This window comes from Haliotis asinina, chromosome 4 (assembly GCF_037392515.1).
Source record: "Haliotis asinina isolate JCU_RB_2024 chromosome 4, JCU_Hal_asi_v2, whole genome shotgun sequence".
In the NCBI taxonomy this organism is placed as follows: Eukaryota; Metazoa; Mollusca; class Gastropoda; order Lepetellida; family Haliotidae; genus Haliotis; species Haliotis asinina.
The window spans coordinates 60,721,646-60,738,786 of record NC_090283.1 but is presented as its reverse complement, the minus strand read 5'-3'; the positions used below and the strand labels follow the sequence as shown (position 1 = coordinate 60,738,786).

General features: G+C 40.2%; 1 protein-coding gene across 11 annotated transcripts in view; it reads right to left on the bottom strand.

Moving 5' to 3' along the window:
* LOC137281747 (dedicator of cytokinesis protein 9-like) overlaps positions 1-17,141 on the bottom strand; it is a 177,702-nt gene that overhangs the window by 8,379 nt on the left and 152,182 nt on the right. For 10 of the 11 annotated variants that reach the window (XM_067813334.1, XM_067813336.1, XM_067813339.1 and 7 more), the window contains 8 exons: positions 13,095-13,204; positions 12,119-12,241; positions 11,733-11,846; positions 10,189-10,335; positions 9,139-9,349; positions 8,470-8,660; positions 7,443-7,543; positions 6,640-6,778 (listed from right to left, as the gene is read on the bottom strand). In XM_067813334.1, the coding sequence (XP_067669435.1) occupies positions 6,640-6,778; positions 7,443-7,543; positions 8,470-8,660; positions 9,139-9,349; positions 10,189-10,335; positions 11,733-11,846; positions 12,119-12,241; positions 13,095-13,204 (1,136 nt within the window). Of the gene's footprint in view, positions 1-2,452; positions 2,490-6,639; positions 6,779-7,442; positions 7,544-8,469; positions 8,661-9,138; positions 9,350-10,188; positions 10,336-11,732; positions 11,847-12,118; positions 12,242-13,094; positions 13,205-17,141 lie in introns of all 11 variants that reach the window. The other variant, XM_067813338.1, reaches the window with a different exon arrangement.

The window sequence follows — 17,141 nt, the reverse complement described above, 5'->3', positions numbered from 1 at the left end:
GTTTTTGATCTTTGATATTTTGATAACTGACACCATCCAGCAACTCAAGCAGTGAACCTACCCAATACACCCGTAAAGGAAGCCGTACATGCATGCCTCCTGTACCTAAAGACAGTGATGAAGAATTGATGTCTGCTGAATCTAAAGACAGTGATGATGAATCGGCGTCTGCTAACTGTAAAGGCAGTGATGACAAACTAACGTCTGCTACTTTGTTTAGTTTGAAGTTTTGATACAGATGCTTGACCCTCCTCAACGCAAATATGAAGATATACATAAACTATGGTAAATAACAAACTAAAAGGGACCGCTAATTTTCGTTCCTTACTAGCATAGTTCATACATGCATTTTGACTAAAATGTGAGTCAGGTGGTCGGGATAAGAGTTTATTGTACAGTTCATTGAAAGTTCATACCTCGTAAACATAGTTTTCTGTTTTGAAACTTATCAAAATGGGTTTTTTGAATTTGTAAATGGCTTCAAAAGACTTCAACAATCATACTGAACTTTGTTGTTTCGAGCAGTCTCATGAAAGTGTGACTATGCTTGTCATAAGAGGCGACTAATGGGATCGGGCTCGCTGACTTGGTCGACACATGTCATCGGTTCCTAATTCCGCAGATCGATGCTCATGTTGTCGATCACTGGATTGTCTGGTCCAGACTCCATTATTTATAGACCACTGCCATATAGCTGGTATATTGCTGAGTGCGGCATAAAACTAACTCACTCACTCACTCACTCAATGAAAGAAACAATAACTGGCATCTACAGGGTTGGGAGATGTGGAAAGAAGAGAATTCACATAAAGGAGGCAACTATTTGTATTGGTGAAGCGATGTGAATGAAATGATGAATTCTGCAATGTGAACAAGTCAGTCCATCTCACCTAAGCTCTAGAATCTCGTTTCAATCCTTCAAAGTCAAATACTACCTGGAACGTCAAGTTAAGGAAAAGAAATAAACATTCAGCTTATTGTAATTACAATTCAAAAATGCAAAGTGGTGTCAAACTTGGCAAAGGAGATGAAGAAAGTTGGATTCAACTAACAACTATTTCAGTCAAATCATGCCCGTCTGCTTGGCGTGGTAATGCATGGCTCAGACCCTTCCTACTGATGTTCTATTGATGAACTTAGAAACATAATCAGGGCAAACGGGACTCCTGAACACCAAAGTGAAACAACTCTGTCACTGGTCATTATGATTTTTACCAAAAATACTTTTTCAGTGTTTCAGTACTTCCTGCCAGAGAAGCACCTTGACAAACAATGAAAGATTTTAGAAATCAGTTTTGAAAAAAGATGCTATAGTGCATAATTTGATTTTTATGACAAGATTCTATGTAGTTGGTACAATGACACAAATCCCCAATCTTGACCTCCCAGATGTTTCAGTTATCTCTCCTCTCTCAGACAGGAAATTATCGTGTAGTATATCAGCTGCATATAGCTACCACAAGATGGTGTAACAAGGGAAGATCACAATTTTACACCAAAATATCACATGTAATAAAGATCAGCTATATCTGATCCTTTCACCTGGCTACTGCATACCTAACGCTTTTGATGATTTGAAGAAAAGTAAATATTTGTTGTATCTAGAATTAAAAAATACAATAAATGAGTCTCACTCACTTTGCACAATAACACCAGTTTGCATTTACAGATTCGAGAAATCAGTAGCTGCTGTTATCAAGACGAACAATCAATACCCTATCATTCATAGGTATGCAGACAGATAGCAACAGTGTCACAGGCAGCAACAAGGCGATCATGCCCCATGCCATGCTGATGTTCTGTAGGCATTGCCAGTATACACCTCAAAAAGGACAATTAGCAGATCGACACAGCAACATGCCATACTCAGCAGCCATATTTCATGTGTCCCCATGCATCACCCTCGCCAGGGTGATGATAGTCAAAATGTGCCCCATGCAGGCACAAGGTCCCCAGGGCCGTACCAGTCTATATGTACCCCATGCAGGTACCAAGGTCCCCAGGGCAATGCCAGTCTACACGTGCGCCATGCAGGCACAAGGTCCCCAGAGAGATACCAGTCTACATGTGCCCCATGCAGGCACAAGGTCCCCAAGGCTATACCAGTCTACATGTGCCCCATGCAGGCACAAGGTCCCCAGAGAGATACCAGTCCACACGTGTGCCATGCAGGCACAAGGTCCCCATGGATATACCAGTCTACATGTGCCCCATGCAGGCACAAGGTCCCCAGGGAGATACCTGTCTACATGTGCCCCATGCAGACACAAGGTCCCCAGGGTTATACCAGTCTACATGTGCCCCATACAGGCACAAGGTCCCCAGGGAGATACCAGTCTACATGTGCCCCATGCAGGCACAAGGTCCCCACGGCAAAGCCAGTCTACACATGCCCCATGCAGACACTAAGTCCTCAGGGGTGATAAGTCTATACCAGGATGCCACAACTTACCAATGGCCTTGGGATAAACTATTTGCACCGTAGCTTCCTGGACAAGGTGAATCATAGGATGTAAATAAAATTATTTCACAAAAAACACGACAAAATAAGGGACACAAGAACACATGGTAAGAGAATACTACGCATGCAATAATGTGATGAATCATCACTTCCGGTGTCAGCTTTGTGGGGTGTAAATTAAGGATGAAGTGCATGTTTAAAAAAAAATTGAATGGAAACAGCTACAGGTTTCAGGGAGACTGTTTTTGTTTATTGACAGCAATGGGTTGTTTCTTACACCTCTATAACAGTCAAACACTGATCTACTTGCATAAACAATTAACTGCCAAAATGCTCAGCCAGGACCATCCCTGCACCAACTGACCCAAACCTGTTCAACTAAGACCAACTTCTCCTAGACCAACTGATCAACCATTAGAGACCTTACTCAAAGACCAGCCATTCCCAACTAAGACCACCCCGTTTTACAATAGCAAAGCTCCCTGTTCCTCTAAATCCTACGGTTAATGCCCAACCCTTCTCTATGAAGACCAACCCAGCCAAACTTAGACCAATCCTTCTCAGTCAAGACCCCAAACCAAATCCTCCCCAACCTGTACCCATTCCACTCAACCTAGACAAACCCTACTTGACCTAGAGCAGTCCTGCTCTGCCAAGGCCAACCCTGTTCAACCACATCCATCCACAGACCTGCTCAAGCAAACTTTTGAATTGGACTAATTTGAGGTGTTTTGGCCAAGAATGAAGAATTACTTCAAGCAAATCATAATGAGAGTCTGCTACAGACTACACAAATGCAGGCTACAATAGGCTTTATAAAAGAATATAGTGCTGTGACAACGGTGGAGATATGACAGTACTGGTAAACACAGACAAGAGGAAGAGTTTTGACAACCTCGTCAAGGAGGGACTCCAGAGTTTGCCTTGGCCCAAATTTGTACAGGACTGCAAAGAGGTGCTGCCAATGGCATATATTGAGCTATGCTTGTCAATGGTAAAATACCTGTCAGGAATATTGGATCATCCCCAGCATACAAGGCCCACTTTTTAATCATATGTGTCTGTGTTTACCAGTAAGATTACACTGAAAGCCTTGGGAAGAGGCGCAGTGCAACAGCAGAGGGCCATCACAAACTCGGGAGAGATACCCAGTATACAAGGAAAGGTCTTGTCTCTCTTCAGCAATTTCCTGGAGCAGATCTCCTTCACCAAGCAAATGATGTGCTGGCTCCACAACTCGAGGTCTCACATTGTTTGGATAAAATATCATTTAGATATTAGATGATGACGAGTCGAGTTCATGTTTTGCAATTTCAGTGAATTTGAAGGTCATATGGAAGATGACAAACACTGTCTCTGCTACCAGATGCTCTGGTCAATTGTCCTGGATCATGATGCTGTCTGATAAAGGATAACATCGAAAGGGGAGTGATGCTGATGATCAGATAATACAGTCTGCCAATTGCTGGATGATGAAAGTTCATGGTGAAAGTTGACCAAGGACGATGATGAAGATTGATGACAAAAACTGGTTGAGATAGGCTATTGATGAGGATTATGTCACAACTACGGATGATGAAAGTTTGTAATGCAAGCTAACGATGAAATCTTGTCATGGAGAGCCAGTGATGAAACGTTGTTATGAAGGGTTGAAGATGAAAGCTTGCTGAGGAATGACATTATGGGTATTCATTGTTGATGAAGTTGATCATGAAGAGAGAAGACACAGGTTGGTGACTGAAGACTAGAAATAAGGTTTCAAACTTTGTCAAAGGAAAAGCTGACGAGAAAGATAATGTATTCGCCTTCAAGAATGTTCTGAATCCATGATGCAGACATGATTTCTAAGTCAGGGTTAGCCTTCAATCCCAGAACCATACAGTCTTCACAGTTCCTACAAATGTATCACCAAGATTTCTCATGTCACATTCATGCTTCACACTGAGGCCTAGATATCTTCCCACAAACGTTTCATTGTAATCCCCATTGCCACAGCACTGACGTCTTCTTCCTCTAGTTTGTCACTGTCTCCTGTTTAGGTACAGACTTACAGATACCATTGTACACTTGTATATATCCCCAGTGCTCCCTCCAAATCATGTTCTTCATAAAGGCGTAAGATTCAACTCGGCAAAGTTGCTGTCAATAAATCAAAGTTTCCACATGTACCACTCACAATTAAAGGACAACTACTTACAGCAGTTGTACCAAACAAAACTAAGTACAGACTTTTTAAGAACTTTGGTCAATAACAGGCTGAAAAATACATGTGATATTCAGCCTCTCCAAGTGCATTTAATCTTTGCATCTATTATTAAACAAAGGGAGATAATAATATAATAATAATTATTTCTGGGCTTAGAAAATGTCTTCTGATGGCAATAACTACTATTATCTCTTTGGTATGAAAGGAGTAGCTGAAGTCAATAATGATATCAAGTATTTTAAAAGGTTCTGAAGCAACTTAAAAAGTTCAGTTGCCTATTTTTAGCAAAACACCATAGGTTTATTGAACAAATGCATGTGCTTCATAATCCAAGCATATCCAAACATATCCAAGAATATAATGCATTATTTGACTGTTAGATTTTGTCTACATTTTTAATGGATATTTGCAAAGAAAAAATAAACAGGAAGATTTTGAGACAAATTGAATGGATCATCAGACTGTAGGGAGGTCATTACAATAATATGCATTCCATATATTGTGAATGTTTATCCATACCAAATTTCCTAACCAGTGACAAGTTAGTCCACTTCCCTGTTAATCAGAAGACATTAAACCAGGACATTAAATCAGATAACTACCGGGTGTTATGTGTACGTATTGGACACCGTAGGTGACATGGGGAGTGATAATGAGTAGGGGTGAAACAGTACTCTCTTACCATGGTGCATATTGCAGTACAAGGCCTTCAGTCTGATTTGTTTTTGTTTGTATATGAAATATGATCAAAATGACAAGAGCCAAGCCTTACAATATTTAACAACACGGCAAAAAATAACCAAAATCTTTGTTATTTTGAGCAATCCCATCAACACAAGATAGAAATAACAGTACCAAAACAGATGAATTTTTGGATTGAATTACAGTATACCGAACCGAAGGCAAAATACACGGTTCTATTAATACCTTGATTTACCATTTCACCCCTAGTAATGAGAGGTTATATGTCAATATGAAGAAATATCCTCCACCAAGGTAAAGGTCAATCCATGTCAGTCAGGAAATCAGAACAAACAATGTTCTCTACAGACATTCCAAGCTTATAGATTGGTTAATCGCTGTATAGCCTTGCTTCACAAAACAAACACACTGACTGACGTGTATGAAACATCACTGTAAAACTACTTTATCAGTACACTGTTGACAATAATCTGCAAATGTTGGGATCTGTGAGTCACTTTGATAACGTTTTAATATGGTCAGCTTTAATACAGGATTATATATGTATATTGGTGTTTATTATTGATAAGGCCAGAATTGGTTTTTCTTTTCTTACAGATCTGCTGGTCATACGTTTCCAAGAGTAAGAAAACACTTTTTTACAGCTCAAAAAATACAATGCTAATGTTTTTAATGGCTAAAAATGTAAAGTTACCAGGGAATTTCTTTTAGACTGTGTTTTGCCGCAAATACACTTCATAAAATGCCAAAAGTAAAATACAGCTTTTATTTTGAATGTGTTGAGCCCATTTCTGATGTCTCCCGCTGTGAGATTGTTGAAATATTGCTGAAGGCGGGTTACTCAACACACTCACTCACTAGGAAGATGGGGCATGAGACGTCTAACAAATAAGAAGACTTAAATCTTCAAGGAACTTTTTATCTCATATCTGGGCCTCCTGACAGTTCCTGATTGTGATATGTTATCCAGGTTTGAGTTAACACGAAGTGTTCAATACATATCGACACAGACACGTGACCCAAGTCTGATTTATGGAGCAAGGTCATGGTTACTTCAACAGCTTTGTTAGAAGTATATTGTTTCAGTCAGATAATCTAAGAATTAAGAATGACTTGGTTTGGGCAGATTTAACTGCTAAAAAATTTTGTATTTGCATATTGTTATATATTTGTTTGTTACTGTTAAAGAAGCCATCCCGTCTATAGAGAACACTGGCAGAACATTCCTCTACCACCAATAGTATCGCTAGATCAGATCACATGACCTTACCTTCTCTCCAAACATGACGGACAGTTTGTCGACGATATCGTTGAAGCCAGTTTTGAGAGACTCGTGGTACTCCTTCTGGTCGGTTGTAATCAGCTGTGCATTCAGTTCTAAGGCGTCACGACATGTATTCACAAATTCCCTGAACACACAACAGAAACATATGAACTCTAGGCTGTCAGGATTCATCCTGTTAATGAAGCATTGCAGATTTACACATAACGATAAGAAACTCCACACACCTATCACAGTCTTTCATTCTGAATTAATCTGAAAAAGTAACATCAACAAGTTTTCTAAAATCCAGCCCAAAATCAACTCCAAGATTAGACAGATATTGTACACAAAAATCTGACACCAACTTCAGACTCGGTATTATTACTTGATGGTATTTTTTGTCGGTCAATAGCTTTGGTCTCTCAGTTTTCTATAACCAGCATATTCGATACCATAAAGACCTCAAATATAGTAAGAAGATGACAAATTTTTAATCAAGATTTATTTTCACAATCAAAAGATAAATAAATTTTGCCTGGCATGGATTTGATATCTTTATCCTTCTAAACAAAATCAAGGCTTTTAATCTTTATTGTTTTTGATGCAGACAATGAAGGTCTTAAAGATGGACCTTAAATACTAAGGGCTTCCAACGTATTGCTACCATGCTGATTTTCCATAAACAAACCATTAATGAGGAATATATTTGGTACTTACTATTAGAGAGCTGAGATTAAATCAAAACCAAAGTCCTTCACATGACAGTCTGCCATGATACGTCTCTGTTGACTAAACATATTACTACTCACCTAAACACATCTTTCAACGTTTCCACCTTCTCTGGTTTGAAGTTGCCAACTTTCTTGGGATCAAGGAAGACCTCTGCATAAGCCAGCGGCCCAGCATTCACCTGGACAGGAAGTACACACATACAATAAAGTCACACACACCGGTTAAAGATAACATAAGTCTCATGGAAGTCATTGTTATTTCAAAGTCTAATTTGTTTATGTCAGGATGTAACAGTCTGTTGTATGAACATCAATGAAATCTTAAACATCTCTAACATCAAAATAGTGCTTAAATTTGTGTACTGACGCTCAGGGCCCCGTTTCACAAAACTCTCATAAGCCTAAGATCTCGTAACTTTTCTCATAGCATTTGCACCTCCTATGATACAGTATGCCAGGTACAAATGCTACGAGAAGAGTTACAAGATCTTATGCTTCTGACAGTTTTGTGAAACAGGCCCCAGGTGAATGAGTCTTTTGAGAAAGTGTAATCCCAAACATAACATATGTTATATTTGACCACTTTCTAAATGGCATGGTGAATCCAATGCTTAATTTGTGTGTAATGGCATGGTAAATATTGAAATCTGGCATGGGTGAAATATTTTCATAAAGCTAAGGCGACTTAACTAACATTCTAAAAAAATTAAACACAACAATTCATTTAATGGAAAATGTGATAAATCGGAGCAACTCAACTGATGAAAATATTTCTGCACCTCATCAAATTGTTTATCACAGGTAGTGAGCGAGTGAGTTTAGCTTTACACTGCACTCAGCAATGTTCCAGCTATATGGCGGCCGTAAATAGTCGAGTCTGGATCAGATAATCCAGTGATCAACAGCATGAGCATTGACCTGCGCAAATGAGAACCAATGACGTGTCAACCAAGTCTGACCATCCATCCCATTAGTTGCCTCTTATGACAAGCATAGTCGCCGTTTATGGCAAGCATGAGTTGTTGAAGGCCTTTTCTACCCCGGAACTTCATGGCTCTCTATCAGTGGTACATTTTATGAACAAGTTGAAGGCCTCCATTCTCACCTGTGCATTAACACTACCCTGTAGCTTAAGTTGCAATTTGACGAGGTCAGGGGCAGGAGAGTTGAGGACCTCTTTCATTTCAGCCACCTTACACTGCATTTGATCTATTGCGACCTCGATAGGTTTCAGTATGTACTCCTTGCGGTCCTTCACGTCGATACGCTTCTTGACGTATGGGAACGTGTGAGAAGCTGGAAGAGATCCAAGTATGGTTTAACTTTGTTTCAAAGAATATCAGAGCCATGTCAATGAATGTCATGGCAGACCAACCAAGATATACGTTGGTGGTGGAACTCTCCATTGTAAACTGCTGCTGGGACAAACAGGATAATAGTCATATCTGACAGTTTAATTGTTTGCTTAGCACTGCACTTGGCACTATTACAACAGACTATACAATCATGGTTGGACTAGACAATCAAGTGATTGATATGACAACTGATATATGATATTGGGATAATGAATTGCATCAACCAGCCAGGTAAATTCTGGGTGAATGTCAAAACTTAAACCAGATCCACAGAGTTGACAGATCCTGTAAAGGGAGACAACTCTCCAGCATGAAAGTATGTCCCGTTATCGAATCTACGACAGGATACTGGGCACCTCCACTAGCTCAGAACAACACGGAAACAAAATATTCAAGGAATCTGAAAGTTAAGCTCCTACTTAGCAAGATTGTTCTCCGCTTGCACTGTTCATCGATATTTCCATGGGATTTGCCATCCTTGGTGAATGGTGTCTCGAACATGAAACGACGGATGTTGTTATTGCGTTCGTAGTCGGTAAGTCTCTCGGCCAACTCCTTCTCGTCAAAGTACGGTGTGACAAAGGTCACCTGGATGTGAGCAAATCTTGCATCCAGTTCAGCAGGGTTCACCTTGAACAAATACATCAAAATAAGTCATAGCCACCAAGACTACCATCATGTTTTGACTTGAGTGAGATGATAATGCTTAACACCATGTCAGCCATCTTTGCTGCAACAATGCAGTGAACTAGGTGAGTTTAGTTTATCGAGTCGGGACCAGACAATCCAGTGATCAACAACATGAACATCGATCTGCACAACTGGGAACCGATGACATGTCCCGACCAAGCCAGCAAGCCTGACCACCCGATCCCCTTAGTCACCTCTTACAACAAGCATAGTCACCATGGCTACATGAAGAGAAACAGGACAACAACAATTCACCAATATCAAGCCTGGTACCCATGTAGGGAACTAATAATCTGACAAAAAATACACAGAATTTAATGATCATTCAGTTGGTGAAAGTCTCAGGTGACAGACCTGAAAACGGAATGTCAAATTATAATGTCAATAATGTCAATGTCATAATGTCAATTAGTATCCTGGAGGTGTTCAAAGTTTTAGTAAAAGCTACTTGCTACTTCTTATATCAATGAGTTCTGAGAAAAGGACAAAACATGGAATTCCTTTGACCCTCACATATATGAAAGTGCATCAAAGAAATAATTGTTGTATAATCATACATTATTCATAAAAGGTGTTTGAGTACCCACATGAGGCAGCTGGTTTGATATCCATTATCTACGTTACCATGGATTAGCATTGCTCAGAGCAAAGACATTCACACGATTACTCAACCATGCCCATTGTCGGATGACCCACACCATTTTTAACTTGGTTTTTCTTAAATGTGGCTTTCTTGGGTTTGAACCCTTAAATGAGTCAGGTATGCCATGTCCCCTCACCTTGTTGTCTGACTGAATCAGCCTGACGGAGTCCTTCCCGAACTTCTCTCCATACATCGTCTTGAGTCTGTCACAGATCTCCGTCAACGATGTCACCTTGGGCTCCTTGTAGATGTACTCCTTGCCATCATCATCCTCGAAGTATGTCTGGAGGTAAAATACAAGATGCTGACATGACACTTCTCACCTCCAGGATGCGAGTGAGTGAGTGAGTGAGTGAGTGAGTGAGTGAGTGAGTGAGTGAGTGAGGTTTCCAATAGGATTTTCACCAACATTATTGCTATAAAACTTTTCAGTGTGAAGAGAAAATTCCTTTACGACTTATCCAAAGCCACAGCGCTTCTGGATAGGCAAGTGGGTAAGGCTTTCAGTCACTTTACATCCACAATCAGGGTTATATTAGTCATAGCAATTACATGCTCAAACTGTTACACAATTTTATACTGTGTATCAGAGGACTGATGTTTGAGTTGCAACATCTTCACACTGATTACTGAGAATAACCAAACTTGAGTGAGTGAGTGACTGAGCGAGTGAGTGAGTGAGTGAAAAGGGTGGGTGAGTGAGCAGGTGGGTGAGTGAGTGAGTTTCTTTGCCGCTTTTAGCAATATTCCAGCAATAAGATGGGGGATACCAGATTTGGGCTTCACACATTGTACCCATGTGGGAAAGGAAACCTTTATCCACTAGACTAAGCCACCACCTCACCTAATTTGATAAAATGGACCCCACAAAACCCACAATGCATTCCCGCAGGTAGCACAGCATCACTCTCCTACCCAGAGTTTCATGCGGCCAGCCAGCATAGTACCTCTGCCCCAGGCCAGAAAGAACGTGACGATTCCTCACATCTTACACAGTCAATTCAATATTATGTATACAATTTCTTAACACTTTATTTTTGATGAGTTTACACATCTAATCAAAAATCTTTGTTAAAATGGTTTAGTTTCACTGAGAAAATATCCTAAAACGTGCAAAACTATTTTGAATTACATAGCGATCCTTTGTTTACATGGGTTGTACGGCCCCACGTGCTGACATCGAAACCTTATGGGGAGCAAACGATGCAGCCGATTAGAGAAATAAATATCTTTTGTCATAAACCTTACTGACACAGTTGTAGAAGAATACTTACGCAACAGTGCAAATCAATACGAAAACCTCGCTGAAATGCTTGTGTTATGCCAGCCTCAGTCTATTTATGAATATGCACATTTGTTTACAAACAAGAGTCAAGTGATGTGCAAATTAGTCTGTGTCAGTGATGATATGCTAAGTCATGTGGGTGTGGCACAGAATTTCACTTCCTCACTGTCATATCTTATCAGAACACTAGTGAAAGATTACCTGGTAAGATTACCTGGTGAGATTACCCTGCAGTAACTTGTACTGATTTGTGACCCTGGTCAAGTTTATAATAAAATTGTTAACGATGACAATATTTTTAGACTTCTTGATTTCACAGATATTCTGTTACCTGTACATTTCCAAGTTAACTTACTGTTATAATTTTAAAATTGACATTATCAGAAAGACTTTACCTGGCCGAAGAATGCCACTCTGTAGTATTTTCCCAGCAGCCTCTTGCCAGAGTACATGACCTCCATGACTTTGTTGTAGGCGCTGGACAGACGGTCATAACTCTCCTGTAGTTTCTGGAAGATAAAATACCAGATTTTAGTCACTTTGGTGACCAAAATTCACATTGGTGATGATGTGTCAAAGATCATAATTAAGGACAGTGTAAAGTTTGAATTTTTGATGAGCTGATCCAGATGAAGATAAGGGGATGCAACTCTGAAACTGCATCTAAGGTCTCTGAATGAAACTAGCAAGTTGGGTTTAACTCCATTCTGGATAATAGCCGGTGAGACAAAAGCAGTCTGTGCCCCTCTGCTGAACCTGTGATGGAGCAGCTGTAGCTCACCTGGAAGTTCCTGGTCTTCTCGTAGATCGGGATGATGAGCTTGTAGATCTCCCCAAGGAGCTCGTAGCGTTCTGCTTTCTCCAGGGACCTGGCAGCCTGCTCCAGGAACTCAACCAAGGTTTCCTGAAATACACCACAGACATATATCCCATAACATTACAGCAGAAGTGTTTCTTCAACCAGCCCAGCAGAGAACAGTACACCCTACAGTATCACAGATATCGCAGATATCGCCAGTCCCAACCACATGCTAGATTCTTCATCTTCCAAAGTCCTAGTCTGTTTCACAGTCCCTCAACTACAGTAATTTCCCTACTTCCCTCAGTGCAAAGCTGAAGTCCTAAATGAAACACGTCTAGCTCTGGTATCTTGGGCTCCTTTTCAATTTAAATGGGTTTATATTTTACAAACAAAATTACATACTCAGAGACGAAGTGTTAGTTGACCCAAGTTCAGAAAACCCTTCCCAGTATAGACTGAATCACTTACCATGTCTAATGCTAGACCAGCCTTTCCCAACAGTCAGAAGACCCCATCCCAAATACAAATTTATACCTCTCGGAATTAAAGATCGACCCATCTCCAAAGGGACATTACCCCATCACAATACCACATCTCGAAAGCCAAAAAGTTCCCCATCCCCAGTGCCATACTAGCCAACCCCTAAAGCCAGACCGCCCCACCCACAAAGTCAGACCGTCTCATCCCCAAGAGCCAGACTGCCCCACCCACGTCAAACCTCTGAACCACCATGTCAGACTGCCCCACCCCAAAAGCCAGACTGTCCCATCCCCAAAAGCCAGACTGCCCCACCCATGTCAGACCTCTGAACCACAATGTCAGACTGCCCCATCCCTAAAGCCAGACTGTCCCATCCCCAAAAGCCATACTGTCCCACCCACGTCAGACCTCTGAACCACAATGTCAGACTGTCCCACCCCAAAAGCCAGACTGCCCCACCCCTCTCTCCCCATACCTCTGTATACTGAACATCCTCCATGCCTGAGTCGTCCTTGATGCCCGACTCCTCGATGGCAATGTTTGGGGAGACGCGGCTAAAGGCAGTACATCCCTGAGGGTATGCACCTGAAACAGTCACACAAGCTGATGTACTAGAGCACACTACTGTATTGACAAGTTGAAAAAAATGGGACTTTTTTTAGGTTTTCCAAACAAACCACAAGTTACGGGTACATCTCCATCCCAGCCACAGGTTCTCTGAGAGACTAGCATATATGTCACAGTGGCAACCAAACCAAGCATTCAATTGATACTATAATGCTATTCTGTCACAATATATTTGACATAACTATTTCTTTCTCCATGTCACTTAAGTACGACAACCAAAACTTGCACTTCTCATACAAAAATCCCCATTGGGTGTAAAAATATAAAATGAATTTAGTTTTACCTGCTTTTAGCAATATTCCAACAACATTATTAGAATAGGTCTTCAACGTGACGAGAAAATGCCTCAACCACTGGGCTACCTCATGGTTTATCTGATATCATTGTGGAAATGTTTCAGCCACAGAGACATCTGAGTCGGCAATATTCCAGTGTTACAGTGGCTTGTACCTGATACAGACTGGACCAGGCAGACCAGTGACTGAAATCATGAGTACAATTCAAGCCACCAAGGAGGATGACACATAACACATAGCCATTACTCTCCTGTCTTCTTTATTTGGGTATTTCAGCCCTAGTGGAACAATGCGCCTCCCCAAACGTTTGGCTAGAGTCAGTGAGTTTGGTTTTGTGCCGCCTTTAGCAATACTCCAACAATATTCTAGTGAGGGACACCAGAAAGGGTTTTCACATAATGTGAGTGAGTGAGTTGGATTTTATGCCATACTCAGCAATATTCTAGCTATATACTGGCGGTCTGTAAATAATCGAGACTGGACCAGACAATCCAGTGATCAAGAACATGAGCATCAATCTGCACCATTGGGAACCAATGACGTGTCAACCAAGTCGGTGAGCCTGACCACCTGATCCCGTTAATTGCTGTTTATGACATAGTTGCTTTTTATAGCAAGCATGAGTTGCTGAAAGCCTGAAGACATTCAAGGGTGTTCACATAATGTATCCATGTGGGAATTGGACCTGGGTCTTTGGGACGATGAACAAACGCTTTGTCCATTAGGCTACCCCACCGCCCCTTCTGGCTAGAATATCTTGGTATATTTCCGAAACAATATTTCATTTTCAGTCCATTGACTATGACAATAATGAAAAGTATATGCAAGATTCGCAAACAGTAACCAACCAACTGAAATCAACAAACATGAAATGTTTCAACTAAAACAATCATTCATGATACATCATTCCAATGTTGTTGGTTATACAAAACATTAACAATGAAACAATACAAAACACAGCATTTAATAGTTGCTCAAACAAAACTTGGGAGATGACAATATATTCAGCTAATATATTTCTATGTTATAAACATTCCCCCAACCTTTACCATTGTGGGCCCACTCTCACAAAGAGATGTTAGTTGTACACCTACTGCAAGTCTGTAATAACCTGTGATCACAATAGTCCTTCAGCGGATTTGTGAAGTTGACCTAGTTGAAATCTGCACCTATTCATCCTGTGTTGTGCTTTGATAAATATTTCATACAAAATTGATTGAAATGCTCCGTATCACTCTCAGATGTAGAGCATGCCCTCCTTTTATCAACTCAATGTTATCAGGCAATATCATGTGTTAATCAATATGACACTAGCTTTACCTTAACACCTGACAAACTGCAGTAAAATATGAACATTTGATTATCAAAATTTGTTGTCTTGACATGTAAATAGTTATTAGCACAACTCCTTTGGGCTCAAAAAATATAAACAAACATCGAGGATACCTCAACCCATGGTCCCCTCATGACCAGTGAATAACTTATAATATCTACTGGTCAAGATATCTAGTGATATTGGTCAAAGGCCATTTCCATTATTCCAACAAGTTGTCTCTAAAGACAGGTGTTTCTGTACACATTTGCCAAGTATACTCAAGATGGGCAATGCAGTTGCATGAATTACATCAACACTGGTAGATGATTGACAAGCAAAATGATTAAAAAAGGAAAATAACAATTTGCTAAAAATTACACATGCTGGATTTTGAAATGCACAGCAATGATAGGTAAGAAGTTTCGGTATATACACTTTTAACACTAACTTCAACATGAAGAGTGATAACAGTTCAGAGCTAATATCTTTACATCTTTGTCGCTGTCTGCAAGTATCAGTACACATGTTGTTTGGAATGATATGTTACCATTTTCTCACAAACAATGACTGTAATGTCATCTGGAGTCTTCTAGCTAGTTATGTTGGACGCCAATGATTTGGCTGATACCTCAGGATTTAAAAAAAGGGTTCCTTAAATTAGGAATGACTACAGCATATCTTCCATTCAGACAAGAGGAAGTAAGTATATACTAATGTCACTCTCACACTTCAATACAGAAGGAAAAATTGAAAAAGAGAAAAAGTACTGCCAAGTTTTGGAAGCTGCAGCTACTGGGAAGGTAAAATACTTCTAATTTACAGGAACTAGTTCATCAGAAGACATTAATTAAGCTGAAACCATGCACTTTGGGGCCTTGTTTCCAATGTGATATTTCACTTTCCAGCAATATGACATGGTTGGGAATTAATTGGGTCTGTACCTGGCAATTCACTGAATGAAGACTAGAAAACTGATCTATGTCATTGGGACAAAATTTCAAGCATCTATCAGCATCATCTATGTCAGCAGGTCTGACCAAACAACCCTGTCAGTCGCCTCTTATGACAAGCATGGTTTGATAGAGACCACATGTAAACACATCTTCACAGGTTGTATTTTAATTTTTACGCTGTTTTGAACAATATTCCAGCAACATCATGGAAGGGGACACCAGAAAAGTGCTTTACAATTTGTGTCCACGTTGGGAATCAAACCCAGGTCTTCGGCATGATGAGCAGATGCCTTAACCACTAGACTACCCACCCCTATATAGATAATGACTCATCCTGATGGATTCATACATGGAAATTGGTACAGATTTTGTCCAGATTTTGCAGTTCCTGTATTACAGAATCTAGACTAAGATGCAGTTTTACACCACAGTCAACCGTCTATCAATGCTGAAATCACGGCTACCAAAGAAAACTTTTCAATTGCGCAGAAAAACCCTTTATAGTACACATTAATTATGGAAACAGCAACATAAAAATAATACCGCGTTACTGAAACATTCTAAACCATCTGGTGATTGTGAGTCTACACCTACTAGCATCTGTAACTGGGGACAAACTGTTCTGGAATGCACAAATGAAGATATCCTGATGTTCGTGTAAACAATCGCACATTGTACCTTCTTTCATCTTCATAATTCACCTTTTACTAGAAACTTACAAGGGGTTATTTCTGCTCAGATTTTGAAATATAGATAGGGAATATACATAATCACACATTGTAACTATCTGATCTGTAGAGTTCTTCAGTGAGCAAGGGTTTCCAAGGACCTCTGCTACCCTATTCCATGGAGAAACATAAAAATAATCACAAAACTGGTTCTTCATAGAAAGACATGAATAGGTGGATTTCAACCTATGTAGTGAAACATACATAAGTCACTCCTTATTTCACCTGAAAATGTCTTCAAACAATGAACCCATGAAGGGAATCGAACCCAGGTCTTTGGTGTGATGAGTGAACACTTTAGCCACTAGACTACCCCATGTCTCTGGAGGAGACTACCAGATATTCACTGGTAGGCATGGACATTGTTCTAAAAGACAGTGACCTTTGATCCCACTGAGGGTCATACAAGTATGACCTTCAGTTCATATTGAGACAACAAACAGGGTTAAATGAGTGAGTTTAGTTTTATGCCGCACTCAGCAATATTCCAGCTATATGGCGGCAGTCTGTAAATAATTGAGTCTGGACCAACAGGGTTAAGACACTGACAACAATATCATACCATCACATTTGTTACATAAACAAACTCCTCTACTAACAATC